Genomic DNA, 23,269 nt, shown 5'->3' on the forward strand with positions numbered 1-23,269 from the left:
GGAGGGTCTGTGTATGACAATTTTTATGACCCTCTGAAACAGACAACCCGACAATGACTTGCCACTTTTTGGCCAAGTTTGTCATGGTGTGAAAGAAAGGCAGGGTCTGAACTTCTCTCTCAGGTTCTCTTTTCTTTTGTCATTTTTTGCCATAAATGCTTTTGAGAAGAGACTCATTATTGCTTCAAGGCTACAAAGACATGCAAACACACAAGAGAGTTTTTGGAGAGAGATTACAGAGCCATTGTGATGCAGCCAGGAGGAGGAGGAGGAGGCTATGACGGCCTTCGAGTGTGACCAATCAGAACAGGTATAAACGTTTGCATTTAGATGTGTTCAGATGACCTGTTGTATACTCTCAATATATTTTCTACACACAAACAGACAGAAACTATCATGATCTGGTGGAATATAAAAAACAACCTCATCGCATCACGTTTAACAGAGACTTGTCTTCTTAAAGCTAGAGGAAGGTGAGATTACCGTACCTCTCTACTGACCTTCCGAGTCCAGGCTCAAACGGTCTTCTAGGCTCTCTGTGCTCATAGATGATGACGAGTCCAGGTTTTCATTGTCAGAGTTTTCCTGCTCCAGGTCAGGTAACCTGCAGGCCAAGTCCACCCTAAAGACAAGAAAACAAAAAGGTATTATCATTCAAACTCCTGTGATTTTAAATGTAATGAACACAGTACTTATCCTGTAAAGATTCAAGCTCACTTTTCTTGCTTGATGGATTTGATCCTCTCAATGAGGGTCATCTCTGTTTCATCAGAATCTATTTGCTTGGGAACCTCCAGCTCTGAAGGTTTCTCAACAACCTGCACAGAGATCAGAGAAGTAGTTTGTGGTCAGATGTGTGTCATTCAAAACAAAAGATATTCTTTAGCAACTGTAATACATTCTTTCAGAAAGATTGTGGTCATCATAGCCTCTTAACATCCATCCCTTTTTTTTGAATTTTTGCCTATTTGGCATACCAAAATGGAAAAGCTTATAACAGAGGAACTGTAAGGCCAAGATGCATGTATTAAGCTTCATTTGAAAGGTAACATCTTCTAGTTTCTGGAAATGTGCTGGAAATGTTTAACATGTGGCTAAAACTCAACCAAAACTACATCAATTCAAATATTGCTAAAAAAAAAAAAAAAAAAAGTTTTTGGTCCTCGTCTATAATGAGTCATATTTGAAAAACAATAACTAGGACATTCTTTATGCCAGAACTATGCAGACATGTCACCTCGTACCTTCTACATCTTGTCAACCACACCAGTATAAAATTCCAGACCAGAGTTTGTAGTTTGTGGTGTCACTGGTGTCCCTGAATGTCTCCAAAACGCCTCCAAGTGGCCAAATCGTGCCAATTGCTTTTATTCATTACTGCGTGATGCTAAGCCACTTACAACTTGCTTAAGCAGGTCACCTGATGTTAAGAGGTTAAACAATATTTTAAATTATTTGCTATCTGGTCATTCAGATGCCAAAAAGTTAAACATTAATATGGAGTTTTTCTTAGTTTAAACTGAGTACTAAACACTGGGTGACAGCTGCAGAGTCTGGATTATATTGTCCATCTCTCTGTATTTGTAAGGAATAAAGAGGATGTTACTTTTCTCAGACTTATATAAAGTTACACAGTATCGAAAGAGAAGAGTTGAGACAATCAGGAAAGCCTTTGACAGTGAATTTAATATATGTTTCTGACAGTTAGTGTCCTTTTCCCTTGGCATGGTCTGTACTGTCTTGATGCATTTAACATCCTTGCAGTATTCCAGCCAGATTGACAAACTTTTCAATATGCTGACATAATCTGCTTGACTTAGGTTTTCTTTCCTGATGCATTTGCCTTTGACCTCATTCATCTCACCGTGTTTTGTCTCCTCAGTTTGAGCTGATTGACAGCCAATGCTTCTGCGTATTCCAGCTCCTGGATATTCTGCATCTTCTCTGTGTAGCGCCTCATCTGCTCAGAGATCAGGATCTCCACACACCTGCAGACAACAGGATCAATGCTTAATATGCGTACACCCCCATAAAATCTATATCTATGACCATACATAAAGTGTAGACCTCATATTTTGAAATGGGGCTATTGCAGCTAAAGTTATGAAATAAAATGTACTTCTAGTCAAAAAAAAGTGAAGAGTTAGAGATGTGTGATGACTCACATTGTAGTCTTGGACACGTCCTTCATACCGAGGAAGGGGTCATTAGCATCAGGAGAGCGCAGGATGCAGGGGGCAAACACGATCGCAAGAGAGCTTGGGGACATCTTGTTGTGGTTTTCTTCCTTTGCGACCCTATAAAGACAAAAGATCAAGATCTCACATGAGTTATTACACACAGAAACACACAACTTATCAAAATCTTTGCAACCCTCAATATAAAAAGAAATCATTTTATTTTGGCACCACAGAACACATTAGCTAATGCAGTGTTGTAATGTAGAGTCAAGAGAACAAGGAAATAAATAAATCCCCCTACTTGACGAGGTGAAAGATGAGGCGTTCCAGTGTGTTGTAATTGGCAGGAGGAAGTTCATCAACCTTTTGGTATACAGCCCTTATTCTCTCAGATTTCTCTGGAAGCTCTGGTGAAGAACAAACATGGAGATCAATACATTTTGGTTAACATCCATATCAAGCTCTTTAATGATTTCACATTTAAAATTAAAGAAACAGGCACTAACTTCCACACTAGCAGACTGGTTTTACAGCTCTACCAGTATGTTACAATGTTTATTGTACTTTATGAAACAAAGGAACATCTATTAGAGTTTCCCTCTAATCATTAACGAGATACACAGCTTCATTAAGTTTGCCATGTAAGATAACGTATCTAATCCACCAATTCTGTTTGTGTGAATCATTATCTATTATTCTAACACGATAAACAACATCAGGAATGTACTTGAGCAAATACAAAACAAGGCCTCGCTGGAAACATATATACGTGCTCACCAGACCTGTCTGATTTGTATTCTACAGTAAAAATAGTATCAATATTTACTTACCCACGGCATGCAGAAAGTCACTGTAAAGGGAGAAGGTCATGAGGGGGTCAGGCAGTTCTCTGAGCCAACGTTTAACCAGACCTGTGATGGTGTGGATCGGGTAGTTCTCCAAACATGCTCCCTCAGGATCTAATGCCACAAGACACAACACACACATTTTCTTTACATTATTTTACAGTCTGGAATTTCAGGATCCTTCCTTCAAACTATTAAAAAAATGTACATTATGCAAGATATCATATTTTCTTAGTTTTAAGTTAAAGGTACCCTGTAGCACTATGAACTGTGTATTTATGAGTGGGTCCCTGTTTTGTTTGTCAGTCACACAATTCCACTGATCTACAGGTGACTGTAATGTGCCAAGAAACACAGCAGTGTGCCAGCAAAGGCTTGTAAACATGCATGTAAACAATGCAGGATTTAAAACTTGTTTCATGAAGAGGAAATGCATTCAACACTTTTGTTAGACCCCAAGGATACACACGATGTGTTTTGGTGTGTAACACATAACTTAAATTTAACTTTTGTTTGTTTACAAGAAAACTCCCTGGGACCCTTTTGTTGTGAGCTCGAACTATATGAAATAAATATAAAAATAAATTAGCAAACAAGCAAATTAACAGAGGAGATTCAACTGACAAAGACAAAAAAAAAGAGAATTTGGGAAATAAAAAATTCACTGAGATGTTCTCAAGTGATGCGTGTAAAATGTTTGAGCCTTGAAAGACACGCCTGGTGTCTTCCTGGTAGATAATGTAATTATTTCCAACTTTAAATCCACCCTTTAAACTGTGCAAAAAACTCCTTAATTGTTCCCGTCTTTGTTTCACACAATTCAAACCAATTAATATACTGTACATCATGTCATGTGGAACATTTATGTGTCAAGTGGACGGTAGCCGACTGGATTAGTTATGTTACTTCGACAATCTTGTGCATTTTACAATTTTCAACGTGTGCAAAGAATTTCTTACTAGTCTCCAGAATTTGGTGGAGTTCCCTCGCTCGACAGGTGGAGCCCGACTTGCGGTAAATGCCTTCTGTGTAAAGGCCGTTTAGCTCCACGTGCATCAGCAACAACTCCACCACCTTGGGCACGGGATTGGCTTTACTGGTGAGGACACACACCTGCACCCCAAAGTGAAGGGAGCCTGGTACGCTGTCATCCTATCAAACAGAAAAACAAGGAGAGCATACATGTGATGGGCAGAGAGTCTTGAGAAGTTGTGTTTGTTTTGAGTGTTATTCAAACATTATAGTATTTATAGGAGTATGTGTCAGTTCCTACCAGTCTGGCGCACCGTGTTGAGCAATCTGTGATGATCTTGGTGAGGCATTTCTTGTGACATATTAGCTTGCAAGCTAGAATGAACACAGAGGAAAAAGAGAAGATTCACCACGGTCTCCTTGTAGTTTTTTTTAAATGCAATTACATCTGATGGTTTCGTAGTTCTCTAGACTCACCACTGCACATGTAGGCTTTCTCCATTCCCCAGATGTAGGAGCCACACAAGTCACATGACTGCATAATGTTCACCTGGTATGTGCTGAACAGGTGATCCAGAGGACCATCAGGCTGTAGAGACAACATGTACAGGTGATTTACCAAAATTTATAATGAGGAAACTGCAAAGTATAGATAAAGATATTCAGCTTACACATTTGTCCTTTTTCCTTCTCTTCTTTGTCGACTTGGGAGCCTAAAAGAAGCCAGAGACGAAACATGAATCAGTGATGTGAAGTGTTTATACTCTGAGAGTACTTTAGCACCTGATAATGGACTAAAAGGCTCAAATTTACCTTGACTGGTTCATACTCCGCTCGTTTTATCTCGCCCCTAATGAATCCATCCAGCACAGACTGGAACAGGTTGACCACCAGCGACACTTCAGTCTTCTGTGTGGGGCTTGCTAGTGTGTTCACTTTGTTACGGTAGCCCTTCATCAGATCTTTGTAGCCGATTTGGGGCTTCTGTTGGTAAGAAAGTGTGCGAGGAAAGTAAAATGAGTGATTTTACCTTCAAGTACGTTTTGCTTGTTTGTAAGACAATTAGTAGTAGACATATGATAAGTGATTTCAACATGAAATAAAGCAAAATGAACTTGCTCACAGAGATGAATTAATAGTAGAAGGTCAGTCAACAAGTATATCAAAATTGTCCCTTTAATTATCAGGAATGATAGAGATGTGCTAGAAAAAGGTGAACAAGACTTTCCCCTATTTTCTCGCCCACTAGATGAAACTTTTTATTATGTGCTTGTACAGAAAAGGACACTGAACTGACCTGGAGAGAGTACATGCTTTTAATGGTCTCTCTGAACTGCATGGTGGCTGAGAGGAAGATGTTCTCTGTTGGTGAAAGCTCTTTTATTCTTGATTGCAGATCATTCACCTGAGGACAAAGGTGAGGAAATTATGATATCTACAATGCAAACAACTAACAGCAATGGCTATGTGTAAAATTTAGAAATGCTACAAATAAAACACGACTGTTAGAAATCCTTATCTCCTCCTCCTCCTCTGGTGATGTTCTCACCTGATTGCCGAGGAATTCGTCCAGGTTTCGCAGCTCTTTGGGGTCCGTGATCTCACGGTCCAGAGATGCGTTCGACTCCAGGGCCCGTGTGGCCCGGCTGATTCGAATGGTGGGGTTGCGATTGTCCCTCCCACTGGTCTGCTCTGGCATGTGGTAGGGATGTGGGGTGTAGCTGGGCAAGACGACTGCAGGCGACCGAAGGAGAGACTGAATTAATAATCTGTTTAAATAGTGTTATCTACTGTTTCTACTGGTGATGTAAAGGTTATTTTTTATTTTTATTTTTTAAACCCAAAGAAATAATGTAGCCATGTTATTAAGACCTTTTAGGTTTCACACCAGTTGCTGCAAATATCCTCCAGATGGCAGTAAAGAGAAGAAGTGATGAAGGATGGTAAACTGTGACTCTCACTTGTGTGGTTCAGTAAATAAACACCAACATCATAAAAAATTAATTTCCCTACAGAAAGCTGTATCATGTTCATTGTTTCCTCTTTTCTTTAGACCTTGACCTCAAATAATTCATGTTCTGTTCATAATACTTCCCTGCTGCTTCTGTGGAAAGTGCACTGATGTTTATATCTAAAATGTTTGCACTGTACAAGCAAATACACTTGGGTTACATATTTGGGGAATTCGCTTTTTAAACTTTTGGTTTACCAGATTTATCTGACGGAGATGGGTCATTGTTCGGGGAATATTTAGGTCCTCGCTTCTTCAGGAATCTACTGAGAAACCAAATCCTGTAGAAAAAGACAATCTGTATAAATTCCATGCAGCAACACATCAAAAAAAAAAGTACGTAATGTTAATAATAAGCTTGATTGTGGGAAATCAAAACCTTTAGATAATTTTGTTGTGAATTATTGATTTTACCTCTCAGGGGTTGTGAGTGGTGATCGGTTTGATCCCTGTTGTCCTGACTCCTCGTTGGTGCGTCTGGGTGGAAGGCTAAACCTCGACCCATCATGTTCTGCTGGTAACTGCAACAGTATTAAGACATGAATATGCTAGTATAAAACCTGTGAATGAGCAAACTTTTATGAGAAAACCAAATTGTTGTTCTGATATCCCAAGTACAAGATTTAGTCCTTTTTCCCCACCATATCCCACCTTCAGCGACCACACCCGTCTCTTCCAAAAGTATCCCACAGCTCTCCCGCCACCAGACAACATGAACACGATAAAATGGCAGTAGCCCCTTCACCATTTTATCTTTCATGCAAAGCTTGCCGCCACCCTAACTTTGAACTTTTTTGCTTTAATCAGTATGAGCAAAATGAGTTCATATAACAGTAATAATAACACCGTTGCTATGCTTATCAACCTACACCTATGTTTTATTCATACCTGCAGGTTAGTAAGAATTAACAAATGTTTTCAATTATATTTCCCATGTTTATAAGTTCATTATTAGATGTGATAGGCTCTGTGTAATGGTAGTATGATTTTTGTGAGTAAACAATATTCCAGTGCTGTTTATGTTATTTAAAGTACTGTGATTTCTGCTATAACCTTATGAACATATGATTAAGGTTTGTTTATGATCTACTAAAGCTGACAAATGCCTGTACAAAAATCTAATAATAATTGCTTAAATCAGATTCATAATTAGTTTTTGGTGTGCATGTGCTCTAAAATGATACGTAAAAGAACCAATTAACTAAAATTGACTCAGAGTCACAATGATCATATCCCCTAGTTCTAATGTTGATGTGACCAAAACACACTGACATCAAATAAATTGACTGAACTATATTCACTGAGTTGCAGCTCATTTGGTACAAGAAAGATCACAAATGAGCTTGTGGAAACTGGGACGGCTCATTCTCACATTGTCCTGGGATGCAGAGCAGAAATGAGAAGTCCCAAAACACTGCAGCCTTAAATCTGTTTGGGACATAAACATGCAAGGCCTGCATGCAGAGCAGAATCATTGTCGGTCAAAATCGTCCCTTTGGTCAGTACCTTGACCTGGGATTTGAGGGCCCGGATGTCCACGCTACTGGCCGAGCTCTTCAGGCTCTTCATTGGGCTGATGGGAGGCAGTGGAAAGCTCCAGTACTCGCTCTCCTTGGAGCCCCCAAAGTTAATCACCAACCCGCTGCGGGCGTAGGCTAAGCGCCGTTTGCGTTTGGGCTGCTTACGGAAACGCACCCTGACCTAATTGAGCCAGGGAAAGTGATGAGGCATTGAATGAGAGGCCTTGTTTGACTTATGTGTACAGGAGCCTCCATTCATGTGTTTGTCAGCTTACACTACACACATCTACAGTACTTTAAAAAGCCAATGCCAACAATTTATTGTTCAAAAAAAAGATACCAATAAAAACTTGATTTGAGGGTTTTAGTTGAAGGTGCAACTTTATGGATTATGTAATAACAAAATGAAAAAGGTTACCTCATTCATAGAAGGTGAGCTATCAGAACCTGATGAGCTGATTTTGGACAGTTCATCAGCAGACATGGACTTCCCTTTGCGCCTGTGTTGCAGAGGAAAATAAGAGCAGAGCTGTGGACTATGGTAGGCTACTGTCAGGGTCATATAAGCGGGGCTTCAACATTTGCGGAGAAACATTTTTATGAGTTTAGGATGTCTGATGAAACCAGAAATCGAATACGTACTGATATTCATCTTTCCGCATGTCTCTTCGTCGCCGTACTTCTGGACTTGATTCGTCTGTTGGTTCGCCCTCGCTTATTCTTTCCCTCCACCTCTCGGCCTTCTCCTTGATGTCCCCATCTTTGTAGCGCTGCAGGGAGCTGCTCTTTACGGGGCTGGTGGGGCTATCATCGCTAACAAATTTAGAGTCCAGAGGAAGGGAGAGGGGTCTATTCAGAGGGGGAGGGGATCCCCTGCCCTCTCGTTTCTCCCTGCTCCTGGACCTCTGTGCAGACTGGCCGTTGACTGGGTCTAGCTGCTGGGTCCTGTTGGGGCTGTGCTCCACTTTGTCCTGCCTCTTCAACTCTCTTTTGGTCAAGCTGTTATACAAGAACCATTAAATCAGACTGGGATCACCGCGACTGTGAATCCTAATGCTATAATGAGATTTTTATTGAAAATGCACATACATATGAACTGAACAAGGGTTACCTACAGCAATTACCAAGTTTACGCTACTAGGCAGAACCATAATCACAGATATATTGGTATTGGCATATATGTTGACTCAAATTGTAGAACAGAAATATCAAAAGTATATTTGAGGTCATTTTGAAAGTTTCTCCAGTACATTATTTGTCCACCAGGGAGCAATTATTATTTCTTAACTGTAAAATGTCCTGTTTAGTACACAATTCTTTAATAACACATTTTAAGGGAAACCTATCACAGATGTTTTGACTGAGGTTTTCTCCCTGTTTTTTGCAGGTATAAAAGGCTGATGTATGAACACATGAACACAAACCTGACGATGCACCAGAAATTCTGGGTTTTATACCAAAATCTGATTTTTCTTAACACACAAATTCGATATCGGCCTTATTTGGTTGTGCAGTATTAATTTACAGAGCCATGACTTGAAATTCATGAGTCAGCATGATGTGAAAGATTTGAAAAAAGGCTCATAAATTCTGTGACAAGTCTATGATTTTTTTATTTACCAAATAATATGAAAATGTTCCTTATGGGTTGTCCGGGTGGCCTGTTGATTAAGGCACATACCATATAAACCCATTGTCTACGATTTGATTCCCAGCCGAGGGACCTTTGTTACACGTCACACTCGTCTCTGTTCCCTTGTTTCCTGTCTTGCTACGCTGACTCGTAAATAAAGGCAAAATGCCAAAAAGACAAGTGCATCATCTCATGTGGTTATTTTAAATAAACATTCAGTCAAACTGTGTGGTTTTGGACGGAGATAACACACTTCCACACTGCACAATGACTCGTTATTCAGGAACATGGATCCAATATTTACAGATTAAGTACAAACACTTAACATATTCAGATGGTTTATCTGTGAACCTCCGGTAATACAATGCAGGGGAGGCTTCTATTCTAAAATAATAAATTTGCAAGCAAGTTAAACTCTACTAAAGTGATATTTTTCTTTAACTGGAGCAGCTGGTGCTCCTACAATATGAACAGTTTTGGTAGCGTACCTGTCTCGTCCAGGTCGGGTGTCGGGCGTCTCCTCTTCATCCTCCATTTCATTTTGGTGTTTTGACTTCTTCAGTGAGCTCCGCCATGCCGTCTGGATCACTGTTGCTGCTCGGTTTTGTTTCTCATAAAACTCACGCCAGTTCCTCTGAAATACCAGAAATCCTTTATCAGCTTTAGTCATCTATCATGTTTCTTTTAATTGCTCTTTTAAATTATAAACAGGGACACTGAGCAGACAAGCCAAGAGAACTGAATGTCTCCCTCAAAGTTGAAGGTTAGAGATGCAGAGGATTCGAGTGAGAGAGTCTGAGGCCTTGCTAGACATTTAACTAGTTAAGTTTATATGTGTGGGTGGATTGTTAATGATGTTACAGTATCTACCACGTCTGTGACAACCTGTGATGGGAGGAGTGTTTTTTTTAATTCCACAGCATTTTAAAATATAAATTGTACCTGTATGATCATGGTGGCATCTTTTTTTTGCAGGAAGTGTAACCTTAAATGACAGGCACGGAACCAGCGCTGCAGGGTGATGATGTGACGCATCACTTCCTTGTTATGAGTGTCTTGGAGCAGTTTCCTCTCCTTTTCCTTGAGGAACACCTGAGTAGATGAAAGGGCGGCATACGACGCATGAGATGTGATGAAAGCACGAGGCACATTTGTACTGTGTATTCTCTTTTGCATTTTAGTACATTCATTATTCTTTATGTGACGTTTAGGAGCTTTTACGACTTTATGTATGCATGGAATCTGCCGTGTCTTGTTTATAGTAAGAGACAGCATTCAATGATTCATGACATGTTCTCCCATGGGCGACAATAAAGCATCTTACTTCAAGAGACACAAATATTCGCAAAATGTCTAAATGTCATATGTTGGATGATTTTTTCCCAAAACACATTACAGAAAAATGGGTACATGCAGCACAGTAAAGTGAGGTTGCTTCTTTCATCCTCTGACTATTTTGATCAATGGGATCACGGTGATTTATGATAGTAATAAAGTACTGATATGATAAAGAGTATTTACCTTAGTTTTTCCTATTTGGTAGGTGGTCTTATCCAGGTCCATCCTCTTAAACAGTTCAGTTATGTGTGCCGGAGTCGCAGTCGCTCCTTTTGGAAGCAACATTCTGAAGTTCTCTACAAATTCCTGCCATCAAGAGAAAAGTAACAGAATTGAAAATTAACTTTCTTCTCATGGACAAGCATAGAAGTTAGTTTAATTGTAATTCCTTGAATCTACAGTAAAGTGGAATATTTATATACGTTCAAAAAATATGACATTATTCTCAATTGATGGCTCACCTTAAATGTGTACTTGGCACCGTAACCAGACTTCATCATTGTAACCACCTGCAGTAAACCTGTGTACTTGATTTGCTGAAGCAGAAGTTCATCATCAAAGTGTAGCTCCTTCTGCAAAAAAACAAACAAAAAAAAACCTAGTTGATGAACTGTGTTATCCAACAGAGCAACATGTAGGACTAAATTTACAAGGGTGATGTTATAGATTCACAGATGATATTACCTTTTCAGGATTGGAGCGCAGACAGATAATAAAGGAAGGCTCTGCCGTTTCAATTGTGTCCATCAGCTTCCGAAGTGACGCCTGTGAGACACATAAGTACAGTGATGGTTGATGTTAAATCGTAGATGTTGGCATCTATGGACCCCAGGAAGGGCTGTTGTGCTGGTAACAGCTAATGGGGATCCAAATAAATAAACAAATAAAAAAATCAGCACTGGTTTCCACCATAAAAGTGATAATTTGGGATTTTTTGAGAGGTGCTTGCGTGTATTTTTAGCAGGACACAGATACCTGAGACTGTATGGCTAAGTTAGAAAATTCTGCCCATAACTCAAAAGATTAAAAGATGGATCTCTAATTTTGGGATGGCATTTAAAAAAAAAAAAAAACCCTCTCTCTTAACACATACAGTACATGTAAGTCACATTATGCCATGATTGTGACTTGAAACAGAACAATAAATAGTCAGCAGAGGAACAGAGCAGACAAACCTGAAACTGAACGCTAATTGTTGGAGGCTTCGTCCTCTGGAGAGGGTGAGGGATGGATTTGCTGGTTCGGTCGTGTGCGGCGAGACCCACAACATGTTTGAGTGAGCGCAAATCTATGAGATTCTGATGGATAAAATATAAAGTCTGTGAGTTTTCTGACTAAAAACAGAAGGATTTTTGGATGGTTATATGGATGATAGATGGACGAACTGAAGAATGAATGAACAGAATGAATTATAAGATATACAATGATGATGATGTGCAGCTTTTGACTTGTCATAACAAATAAAGTTCATCAACACTGCATCACTTAGTAACACTTAACCTTTGGAATGAGTTGCTTCTGTCGACCGCCTTTGTTTTTCCTGCAGAAAATACAAACAAAATGAGGTTCAACGCAACACACAGCGCTGGAAATACAACATGTTACAAAAAAAGTGAATCATAATGTATAAAAATCAGTCCATACGGTCTACTTACTTTCTCTTTTCAAAGTTGGTAAAGATGTCTTCAAATACATCCAGAGGATGCTCGTCAGAGCGATCGAAGGAGAAATCCAGTGTCATGCTGTGGCTGTAAATGAGGTATTTTTTACTTCAAGCATTAATTAGTGCATATTTACAGTGAGTCAAGCGCATGTTAAGGTAATAATATTTATGTACATGATTTTTTACATGTCTGTGTATCTCTTCTTGTCCTGTGACGGACTGACACCAGAAGTGTGTTTCTATGCCTTCTATCAAGGGACTAACTAAGAATAAATAAATGATGAAAAAAAAAATGAATAAAGGAAAAAAAAACAGTGATTTGTACTTTTAATGCATTATTTTTTGCCTGTTTTGTGTAAATGTAATGTAACCTGACTGGTTGACGGCTACAGCTGTTAACCTGAGGCTGATGTTAGAGGCTCCTGTTCTATGTTTCATGCTCTAAATCAGAAAATGCTTCTGTATGTCTGTATCAAGAACCCACGGAGGATTGTCTGATTCTATCAGACGAAAATCATCTTAAAGAGAAGGAGAGACATGTGTGGTGTGCTGGAAAATCCAGTATGAATGTAGCAGTGGAGTGTATGTACCTAGAAAGTCTCTTCAAAGGACTGCTGTGCTGTTTCATGTCTTTGAGGGACTTGCGGGAGGCACGTCTGGCAGCGACTGCAGTGACAGTAAAACAAGTCAGCTGTGTATAATCATAAGAACATTGCTCAAAAGAAGAAAATCGAGATAGAAGCTAAGTGAACCATTTAGAAAAAGTTAAACAAACATGTAATTCTTGATAAACTGTCCAGCAACCAAAGTTTTTTTATGTTTTGAGGACTGACCTACAGAGGGACTTATTTTAGCTGCTGTTTGCAGCTGGAAATTCAGCTCAACTAGCGACTAGAGCTACCTACACAATTCTGCACGCCTGCGTCCCATGCTCTTGAATACTGTGACGATGCGGATGGTGGCTCGGAGGACGCCCCATCGAAACAGTGCTTCAGGACTGGACGCGACCAGGTGATGTAGGAATGCCCGCTCGCTGCTCCGGAGAAGTGATATGACTTCAGGACGCATGTGCTCTGTGTTTTTCTCTTGGAAATCCTAGAAAAATTAGACAAATTGTGATAAATATGCTGCATCCTTTTATACCTGCTGTATGTACACAAGAGGGAATCTGTGACACTCTACATTGATTGCATGTATTCACAAACACAAACTTCACAGTACAACCGCAGTCGTCATAGGCGACGGAGCTGCATTAATCATTCACTAAGATAACACAGATTTTCCCAAGCCGGCTTATCTCACAAGGTTACTGCGGACCCAATCTATGTTACAGTGGTCAAACTGAATGATTACATGTTAAAATGCATGTAGGGAAATTATAATTTACTTTGTAGAACAGGGATGTTTGTGGTGTGAGGATATAACTTCACCTTGATGAGATATTTAACCCTCCCAGCAAAGTGCTGAATAACAAACGTTGGCTCTTTGTCTGTCGTGGGTACAAAGAATGGGTTGTCCTGATGCTGCTGCCTCAACTTGTCCAACAGGGTTTCATCTGTCGCCTGAGGAAGGCTGAAGATACACAGAATATTAATTTCAATAGATGATGGTTGGGAAAGAAAATAAAACCAAGTCAACGTCAAGGGAAATGACTTTATCAGTCAACTGGAGGTAGAAAACACCGGATGGGCAATAATTCAACATCAACTTCTTATAATCATTGAAAAATAATTATAAGGTGATATTATATGATGTTATTATGATACACTATACTGCTGTCCAAATAGAGCTGTTTAAGTGTTTTTTTCTTTTTATCAATAGGAGGTTTTGTTTGACATTACCTTTACAAATGATCATTCATGCAGTTGTGTTTATTAAAGCTGTATCAACATCACAGAAAAAATACAATCACTTTGATAACCCTACGTCTAGAAAGTCTAGTTTTGTTGTTATTTAACTGGAAATGTAGCTATAATTCCAGGCCAGACTCTTAGACCCTATTTTTTTTAATTTTTTTAGCATATTTCCTGAACCAAATGAACAGCTAGAATCCAGAGGTTGAAATCCAGCAGAACAGAGTTCAGCTTGATTTCTTGTGGTTACTGATCTGCTGCTGTAATAATGTTTTGACATTTCTTGTTCATCAAAAAGAAGTATTTCTCTTTGCCAGACTGACTAGCTTCTCACTCATCTTTATAAACAGATATCTTCATATGAGTGCAGAATCTGTAGGCAAGGGACAAGATTTTGGGGTCAGAAGTGTTCTGGTTTCTGTTTCCCTTCTGGCGGTTTCTACAGGAACGTGCTTTGGTTACGTGCAGGTAAACAGTCCGTGCGGGAAGGGAAATAGGCGGAACGCATTGACCAAAATGTCGTCTTGACCTACAAGAATTATCGATGTTAGTTTGGTTTTAAAATGTTAACTGAGTGTAAACTGACTACTTGTGAAACAATCTGGTCGTAGACATCTTGTCTCATCTCCAACTCCATTCTTGTGTCTCAAGTTGCAAATTGGACTGTAAACAATGAGCGGCGCACGGAAGAGGAAGTCTTCGCCCAGATATCCGTTATCTGGATATCTGTTGGCTACACTGGAAGCCGTGAAATATTCATTAACTTCTATTTAGATATCTTTAGTGAAAGTCTTGATTTCTTTGACCTGTACGATATTACTATCAAACGTTTGGTATAAGAAATCCCAGCAGTAACACCATCCATGTTACAAGAAAAGTTCACCTACTTGCTCTCCTCATCCAGCAGGTCAAAGAGTCCGGTTGTTTTCTCGCTGATCAGCTGAATGCAGCCAGCGTTGTCAGTGTAGCTGATGTTTTGCCAGGTGATGCCCTCGGCCACATAGTCTTCCTGGAATACATTTATGTCACAATCACATAATCAGGTAAAGTACATGTGAGTCAATTTGTCTCTGTAGCATCAAGGCAGAGATGGACTTGCAATGGTAAAACAGAACATATTAGAACAAAGAGAAAGTTACAGAACAAACAGGTAACATAGCACGAGTAAGTGTCCTTAGTGCCAGTTGCAAAATAATGAATAATACAAATAAAAACAAGTAAAAGCACCAAGAAACATTACTTTAAGTGGTCTAAACATTACTTTAAGTGGTCTAGCACTACAATGTACATTTCTGCAAGGCCATGTAAGGCGCTGAACTCTGATAACATTATTTCATATATTTTAAGATTTTTCCAGGACTTGCAGGCACCATGGTGACTGTATGCACAGGCAACAAAGGCAACAGGACATTCAATAAAAAGTGCCGGGCATGTCGAGACCAAATAAAGAATGAATACTAACAACCACAAATGTAATGACAAATTAAAAATAGTGAAAATATTACACCTACTTGCTCAAGCTTGAAGATGTGCTGGTTGATGTAATACTGCAGTTTCTCGTTGGTGTAGTTGATGCACAGCTGCTCAAAACTGTTTGTCTGGAGGTTCTCAAATCCAAACATATCCAAGATACCGATGGACAAACACTAAAAACAAAACAGCAATGAGACGCTTTAGTGGAAAAAGCAGTGTATTGAAAAAGTGGTAATTTATTGTGTTTTTGCAGAATAATGTACTAAACACTGGATGGATGATGATTTGTTATATTTGAATATATTGTTTTCCCAGTGGGTCTGGGATTTTGCAGACTTTGAGATCAGCGTAACCCTTAATTGCATCATGTGACTCACAGAAACTGACTCCTCCATGTCTCGTCTATTGAGTAGAGCATGGTTGATGTGAAGGATGATCCAGTCAAACAGAGCACTGTACAAAGTCTTTGCCATGGAGTCTCGCACTGTGGTGGCCTGAACGCACAGAAACATCAAACAAAATGACAATAATCTTGACCTTTAAGAACAACAAGACCACAATACCTAACACAACTGTACCTGAGTCATATTTTTCTTAAATGAAACAGGTTAACATTTAATTAGGATTAATAAAAATACAATTTGACAATTCAACAATTGCTGGGGGCTCACTGACAGTTTAACACTTATTCAAACTTAACTTAAATAAATAAAAACTTTGTACCTCTTGTAGTGTGTACTGTGAAACTACTGTGTCTTTGGCAGTCACTACTCTCTTCTTGGTCAAAGCCTTCACCAGCTGCTCCTTTTTTACCTGGAAAGAACAGAAACTCTCACAACAATTCCTCAGTACTGTAAAACATAATTACCCACACAAAAATCTGACAATAGTCTGACAAACAGAACAGGTTGAAACATGTTTGTTTTTTTAAAAAAAATACAGAGAGCTATTTTAGGTGCAGTGATGACGCAGTTTATCTCTCAGGGCTTACTGAGTGAGATATTTTTTAAGTTGCTGTCATTTCATGTCTGTAGGGAGGATGAAGCACAAATCCTAACTACAGGGTTTTGATGAACTAGAAATCAACTGGAAGCTAGTAAATCCAGATGATGATTTAGCAGTGTGTAGTATGTCATCACTTAGCGTACGTAATCAAGCGTTTCACTTTAGGAATGTACCTTGAGCAGGTCAGACAATGTGGACAAGACTTCAGCAGGTCCAACCTCCAGGACTTCAGTGTCCTCTGACTGAGTGTACGTCACATTTCCCAGGTGCAAGATGGCAGAGAGGACTGAAAATATGCTACACAGACACAGACACACAAACAGATGGCAAATATAAAGTGGCTTTTAAGTGGCATAAAACATCTGGCAGCCATAATGGAGATCCTCTTCTAGATAGAATAACAGATGATATGAACAGCTGACTGCAGCTCTGAGTGTCTAACTGGGCCATCTCACCTCCTTCATTAAAACGTGGTTGTTTTTGACTGTGAATTAATCTTTTTATCACTGATACATCTGACTGATTTTGTGTTGAAGTATTTGGATCTGTTAGGTAGACAACAAAACAATGAATCCCCATTCATTTCTGCCTGAAATGCATACATATTCTGCATTTTTATTGCATTGTGGAGTTTTGTATATTCTGTGAAAGGTTTTGGTCAAGAATGTCCATTTCAACAACAAATTGGATATTTCATATTTGGATTACTGTTTGCCCCTCAAATTAGACTTAAATTAAACCCTGTCTCACTTATTTGTCAGTGAATGGTAATTCTTCTCAAGCTTACATATGTATATATACTGACATTTGTATCTTCTGGTATCTCATTAACATCTCCTTTTCTGCTAATTTCAACCTATGTAAAACTTTAACAGTATGTCAGTATTAGCCTGAAGTAGAGTTGAAACTTAGTTGGCATTTGTAGACAACTAACAACCGGTCTGTTAGGCTAAAAATACAGTAGGTGTATTGATGCATATCAGTGTTCCCTTCTAGCAAACACATCTAGTAGAAGCTATTAGCTGTTGATATTAACATTATGTTTTTCTATATTGACATATCAGCTACATTAGGCAACAAAGCCAAAAAGACAAGCTGTACATGCAAGTTCACTAATGCGGCCGTCCTAAAGCTCCAACCTGTAGCACTCTGCAGTGAAGAGGACCATACGAGCTGAAGACGAGGTAGTATAATGAATCACTAAAGCTTTACTTTAGCTCAGTATTTATCTTTACTTTCATTTTCATGCACTTCACTTTGTGCACACCCAATTCTCCACTGGATTCCTGTAACTGCCCCAGGGTTGTTTGTTTAGGAATGTATGATTCAACTGTTTATGAGAGAAAAAAAGGCATTTATACACAGATTTTAATGTTTCTTACAGTAAAGTGCTCTGTGGATCAATTTACATTAACAGTAACTGACTTCAGTGTGGTTATTCACCGAGGGAAACAACCTCAACAGGTTACAACTATGCTTCTAGCACTTTTATGTGTACGCTGTGTCCCGAGGCTGTCAGGCACTTGCTGACATGAGCGCTGCATTTTTCGCCTGCTTGACTTGACAAGCTGTGACCTGCACCTGACAACAGTATAGAAAGCAGAAACTCTTCGACAGTGTTCAAATTACACACTACCTCGCCTACCTCCACGGTTTTTAGATGGTTACACCTACATTAACTGGGAACTGTGCAACGTCACTGTAAACATTGGTAAAGCTGTTGGACTGAGAAGTAGAGTGAAATGTTGCTGGATCATTTGCAGCAAATATTTCTGTAACTAGAGGCTTTCTTTACCCTTCTGGTTAAAAAATAATAGGAAATGTTCCTGAGGCTGTTTTAAACTTCTGGCATTTACAGCTGTGTCCTTAGCTGTGTCCTGAATATCTGGTGCTTAAATTTAAGTAAGAAAATTAATTATTGAACAAAGAAGTCTTACTGCACATTTCCCAAGTAACCTTTTTACATTGTAGACAGAAAGTTATAGTGATCCATTATTTCTTCTGGTGCATTTTGCTAAGAAAAAGTATGTTAGTTTGATGCAGGCTTGCAGTATTTCAGCTGTGTTGTTCATTAACAAAACCATACATACTGTTTCTTGGTGGAGGCCAGGAAGCCAACCATCTCCATGGCTTGATGGAGCCTTTTGTACTCCTGCCCAAGTTTCTCCTCATCCTCTAAGAGAAGGTCTTCCTATAGAACAATCACAAGAGATATGGAAAGAAAAGTTGTTTACGAGGAGGGGATAGCAGGCTTTCAATCATAACAATCCACACTTTATAAACATTGTGGACATAAGATTCACTAAAACTGTGTTACATTTCCATGGTTGTGTTCACACCTGTATTTCATTTTGGTAACTCCTTTATTGGACAGTTTTACTGCTCAGTGACTGACAGCAAATTATGCAGCAACTGACTAAGCACAAAAACTTCCTCTATATAATTCATAGTGTCTAATCACAGTAATTACAAAGACATAGGAGTAGTTGGTTGTGAACAATAGTTGTGTCTACAATGCATCCTTCATTAATAACGAGGAGCTATAAAAACAAAGTAAGGGACAATAGGTCATAAACTGGAGAACGATAAGGACAGTTATGGTGGTTGGTCCATTGTATTGTCACACACAAACAAAATACACCAGAGATTGCTTGAAACCAGACACAGACCAGACTTATCATGTTTGTCCACATCAGGGTTCAGTCACAGAAAAGCATTTTCAAAAGACATGAAATGAAAAGAAAACAGGAAACCCAACATAATACAATGATTTAAAAGCTGGGAAAGCAAGCAAGTTTAAGAGCAGTTTCACAGATTTATGGGAGTGTCTGTTCATTCACTACAATGCATTGTTTAGAGTTGAGAAGTTTCGATACATTGTGGGTCTGCTTCTGTGAAACATTTACCACTGGTTTTCCCCATTTGATAACATCAAATGACATCATATATAACCCCTGCCCCCCCCCCCTTTCTATATTGCTGCTGCTGTAAAGTGTGAAGATCAAAGGTACCTGCTTGAGGTAGAGATAGTCTTGTGGCTGTAAAAGATGAAACTCCTCCTGCTCTTCTTTTGACGCTCCCACCAGCAGATAGTAGAACACGTGGTAGTTCCTGAGAGTCAGAGGTCAGAGAGTGCAGATACAGTCAATCAGGGCTCACGCAAGTTTCATCTCAGCTGTGTTATTTACTCAACATTTCACTGCACAGGGAGCTGTAAAGGTGGCTCGGTTACATTGATACTCCCAAATGTTTTGAATGTGGTCCGCTTTTACTGGCTTAAACTAGAGGTCAGGGTTCAGGTATAAATAACTATTAAAATACTAAAACGTAAATGTAAAGGATTACTCTCCTGTATTCAGGAGAGTAATTCTTGCAAAACAAATCTTATTCTCATGGAGTTCACCTGAATAAATATAGGTTAAAAACAAAATCTAACAATTTACTGAACAGATTTGATGAGGATTCAAGATGCCATCTGATTTGGTTTCTCTCATACCTCTCTTTCTTATCTCTGGAGACCAGCCGGCATTTTTCAAGTAGGTACTTCTCGATAACTGCCCTACAGACAGACACAAGAAAAAAATGTCAACAAAACCTGTAAAGCTTTAGTGTGTTTTCCAACACAACAACATACAACAAGAAAGAAAAACAAACTGTTAAAGGGGACCTACTATGCTAATTTCCAGCTCTACATTTTTATTCTGGGACTCCACTACAGTAGCTTTGCATGATAGACAGTTCAAAAGACTTCTTATTTATCTTATACTGGCCCTTTATGCAGCCCCTCGGTTCAGCCTCTGTCTCTTAGCATGCAGTCTTAGCTCCTGTCTCTTTAAGGCCCCCCTCCCGATAAGCCCACTCTGTTCTGATTGGCTAGCTTTCCTTTAGCCTGCCGAGGGGCAGCACGTATCAGAGTTGTGTAAAGTTACCACCGATGCAAACCCAACATTTCCTGCTTCACTGCGTCATATTAAAGCTTTTAAATGACTAAATAACTGGAGACTTTTATTATGAAGAAATTACAGGAAATTAAACCTCACCAAATTGGCAGAGCTTCATTAGTGGTGTTAAAACTGGTTGACACAACAACATATGGACATATTTGGAGCTATTTGTTCAGCCAATCAGTTAGAAATAATGCAGGGAGGAATAGTTCAACCAGAAACAACCACAGTTATGATGATGTTTGATGATGTGCTGCAGACGACCAGCACACTCCAACAGGTAAACAACTTTTTTACTTTGCCATGCTGTGTAATGCTAAAAGGGTGCCAGCCACAGTGTGCCAGCTCGACTTGAGTCATGGCTCAGTGTAACCACTCCTAAAACAATGGAGAAATGCCATAATGTTAGCAGAGCGGAGCAGTGATCTTGCACGCTGTGTGTGGAGCAGATGACCATATAGAGAAATCCATCATGAGCTGATGTCAGCTCGGGCTTAAAGTAGAAAAAAACACTGGAAATTGAGTGTTCAGAGCAGTCTGAAGCCAGTGCTTTTTGCTCACATACATTTACATTACTACATACATTACTTCTACATACATTTATCTTGTTATTTGACACTTTGGCCACATTTAATATGAACATCCGACATTGTAACATTATATATATGACTGAAAATATGGAAAAGCATAATAGGTCCCCTTTAAACAACACAAATATTTCAACCAAAGAAACTCTCTTAAAGATGCTGTCTATAGTGCTCCAAGAGCCTTAAAGGACAGATTCACAATTTTTGAAGCATGTCTTAAAACAACAGTCAGGTGTCCATATTAACACTGAAAGAGGTTTCCTCACTGTAATCATTCCTCCTGTACTGGCTATTAAAAGACACCCTTCAAATGCTTTTTCAATGTAATCCACAGTGTGTCCACAGTCAGCAGTCTGAGTTAGTCATATCAAGCGGATATCTGCCACATTTACAGTCTTTTAGCATCAAATTTCCTCTTTGTGTTTCCCTGTTGAGCTGCCTTGGAAGCATAGCAACAAAAAGAGGAACTTTGGCACTAAAAAGACTGTAAAGTTGAAATATATCTCATTGATTTGACTACTGACAGCTGAAGCTTCATATTAGCTTCAGATAAACTTTTACATACATTTTTACACAGAGGGAGGCTTGTGGATTTTGGCCCCATCATTTACAGTGTGAACAGGAGGAATAATTATGGTAAGAAAAACCTATTTCAATGTTCATTTGGGTATCATTTAAACTTTCTGACAGCTCACCCTCTGATGACACCACTCTCCAGGTAGTTGAGCTGGATGAACTTCCCAAAGCGACTGGAATTGTTATTCTCTGCAGTCTTTGCGTTGCCAAAGGCCTGTTTAAAACACAGGAACATTAGTTTTCACTAAAATAAACAGCCAAATTTGTCGGCATGTTCGTCACAGACATTGGCACCCAGACTAAAACATTGTAAATGTTTACAGCACAGAGAAGCTATGCAATAAATCACTCCGGTTTGTGGCTGGCAGGAAACTGTTTCTGTTAGCAACTTTATGTAACAGTGAAGATCAAGTTGGTCAAGTGAATCCACAGTGACTTTCATGCTTGTAGCCTGCCACAAAATATGATAATGATTCAGTATAAGACAAAAGAGACTATATGAACACTATTTGTAGCTGCTTTCTCACTGACTTAAAGGTGCAGTGTGTTGAATTTAGTGGCATCTACCAGAATGGACTTTGCAGAAATTGAATATAGTATCCATGAGTATTGTTTTAATTAGTGTATAATCACTTGAAAATAAGAATCGTGGTGCTTTCGCCACCTTAGAATGAGCCATTTATATCTACATAGGGAGCGGATCCTCTTCCACGGAGGCTGCCATGTTGTACCGCCATGTTTCTACAGCAGCGCAGAATGGACAAACCAAACACTGGTTCTAGAGAGGGCCTTTGGTGTTTTTCACAAGTTTTGCGGCCACCGTAGGTTCTCCTACATGCTTGGAGCGGGAGGTGTATTCAGTTGGTTGTAATCTGCAACCTCACTGCTAGATGCCACTAAATCCTACACACTGCACCTTTAAGTAATGTGAAGATACTAAAGCAGTGTTGACTGACTTTTTTGTCCACTTGGAGTAAACACACACACACATACTGTGTTAGTTGTCTATTCACACATCCACCAGACCACCAGATCCAACATTTGGAGCTGTGTTTATGTCCGCCTGAACAATATTCACCCTCTTCTTGCTCTGTTTTGGTCTCCACCAACTCCTAAGGGAAATATCTGGCTCTTTAGTGCCAGATATTTGTTCCACTAAGTTCACCAGCTAGTTGCTAACTTTGTCTTGCTGTTAGTGTACAGCGGGTTTACATGTAGTTATTTGATCCATTGTAATATAAATAAACTGCATAACGGCATAGATCTGAAACTATAAGCTATGTTTGGGGTGGTGATGTTTTGATTGTTTTTTTTTTATATGTTTTGAATTATCACTGACATAATCATTATGAGCTGAGAATTATGAATTCATATTCCAGTCCACCTGGCTTACTCCAGTGACTGTAGCGCATTCTCAGTGTTTTATTCAGTAATGCAGTTAAACCAGGAAACTCACATCTATTATGTTCATGGTTCACTGGCCACAAGCATTTAAAATAAATGCGCCATCAAGTTGTCTTTTGTTCATTTGACAATAGCGTTCCTAAATAAACACAGAGCAGTTTCATTTTTCTTTTCCCCATACTGACACTTAAGGCACAGTTCCTCTTTTTCTGTGTAGTGTCAGTGTTCACATTTCGGTGGGAAACTGTTTTTTTCTGCTGCAGGA

The 23,269-nt window shown here is 39.2% G+C and overlaps 1 protein-coding gene across 2 annotated transcripts in view; it reads right to left on the reverse strand.

The window, feature by feature from the left end:
• Positions 1 to 23,269, reverse strand: part of myo9b (myosin IXb) — a 31,098-nt gene that overhangs the window by 1,401 nt on the left and 6,428 nt on the right. Inside the window, exons 3-39 of one of the 2 annotated variants that reach the window (XM_042428988.1) lie at positions 21,720 to 21,814; positions 19,990 to 20,052; positions 19,505 to 19,604; positions 18,584 to 18,684; positions 16,667 to 16,790; positions 16,212 to 16,301; positions 15,866 to 15,982; positions 15,527 to 15,661; positions 14,903 to 15,024; positions 13,593 to 13,734; positions 13,068 to 13,257; positions 12,753 to 12,828; positions 12,155 to 12,247; positions 12,000 to 12,039; positions 11,675 to 11,797; positions 11,184 to 11,264; positions 10,961 to 11,071; positions 10,683 to 10,805; positions 10,104 to 10,253; positions 9,650 to 9,795; positions 8,171 to 8,527; positions 7,947 to 8,028; positions 6,423 to 6,529; positions 6,207 to 6,289; positions 5,547 to 5,731; positions 5,295 to 5,402; positions 4,811 to 4,981; positions 4,669 to 4,710; positions 4,475 to 4,586; positions 4,299 to 4,372; positions 3,985 to 4,177; positions 3,011 to 3,139; positions 2,482 to 2,587; positions 2,166 to 2,297; positions 1,865 to 1,988; positions 718 to 818; positions 501 to 622 (exon numbers count right to left, since the gene is read on the reverse strand). In XM_042428988.1, the coding sequence (XP_042284922.1) occupies positions 501 to 622; positions 718 to 818; positions 1,865 to 1,988; positions 2,166 to 2,297; positions 2,482 to 2,587; positions 3,011 to 3,139; positions 3,985 to 4,177; positions 4,299 to 4,372; positions 4,475 to 4,586; positions 4,669 to 4,710; positions 4,811 to 4,981; positions 5,295 to 5,402; positions 5,547 to 5,731; positions 6,207 to 6,289; positions 6,423 to 6,529; positions 7,947 to 8,028; positions 8,171 to 8,527; positions 9,650 to 9,795; positions 10,104 to 10,253; positions 10,683 to 10,805; positions 10,961 to 11,071; positions 11,184 to 11,264; positions 11,675 to 11,797; positions 12,000 to 12,039; positions 12,155 to 12,247; positions 12,753 to 12,828; positions 13,068 to 13,257; positions 13,593 to 13,734; positions 14,903 to 15,024; positions 15,527 to 15,661; positions 15,866 to 15,982; positions 16,212 to 16,301; positions 16,667 to 16,790; positions 18,584 to 18,684; positions 19,505 to 19,604; positions 19,990 to 20,052; positions 21,720 to 21,814 (4,450 nt within the window). Of the gene's footprint in view, positions 1 to 488; positions 623 to 717; positions 819 to 1,864; positions 1,989 to 2,165; positions 2,298 to 2,481; positions 2,588 to 3,010; positions 3,140 to 3,984; positions 4,178 to 4,298; positions 4,373 to 4,474; positions 4,587 to 4,668; positions 4,711 to 4,810; positions 4,982 to 5,294; positions 5,403 to 5,546; positions 5,732 to 6,206; positions 6,290 to 6,422; positions 6,530 to 7,946; positions 8,029 to 8,170; positions 8,528 to 9,649; positions 9,796 to 10,103; positions 10,254 to 10,682; positions 10,806 to 10,960; positions 11,072 to 11,183; positions 11,265 to 11,674; positions 11,798 to 11,999; positions 12,040 to 12,154; positions 12,248 to 12,752; positions 12,829 to 13,067; positions 13,258 to 13,592; positions 13,735 to 14,902; positions 15,025 to 15,526; positions 15,662 to 15,865; positions 15,983 to 16,211; positions 16,302 to 16,666; positions 16,791 to 18,583; positions 18,685 to 19,504; positions 19,605 to 19,989; positions 20,053 to 21,719; positions 21,815 to 23,269 lie in introns of both variants that reach the window. The other variant, XM_042428989.1, reaches the window with a different exon arrangement.

The sequence above is a fragment of the Thunnus maccoyii genome, chromosome 12 (assembly GCF_910596095.1).
Source record: "Thunnus maccoyii chromosome 12, fThuMac1.1, whole genome shotgun sequence".
NCBI lineage: Eukaryota > Metazoa > Chordata > Actinopteri > Scombriformes > Scombridae > Thunnus > Thunnus maccoyii.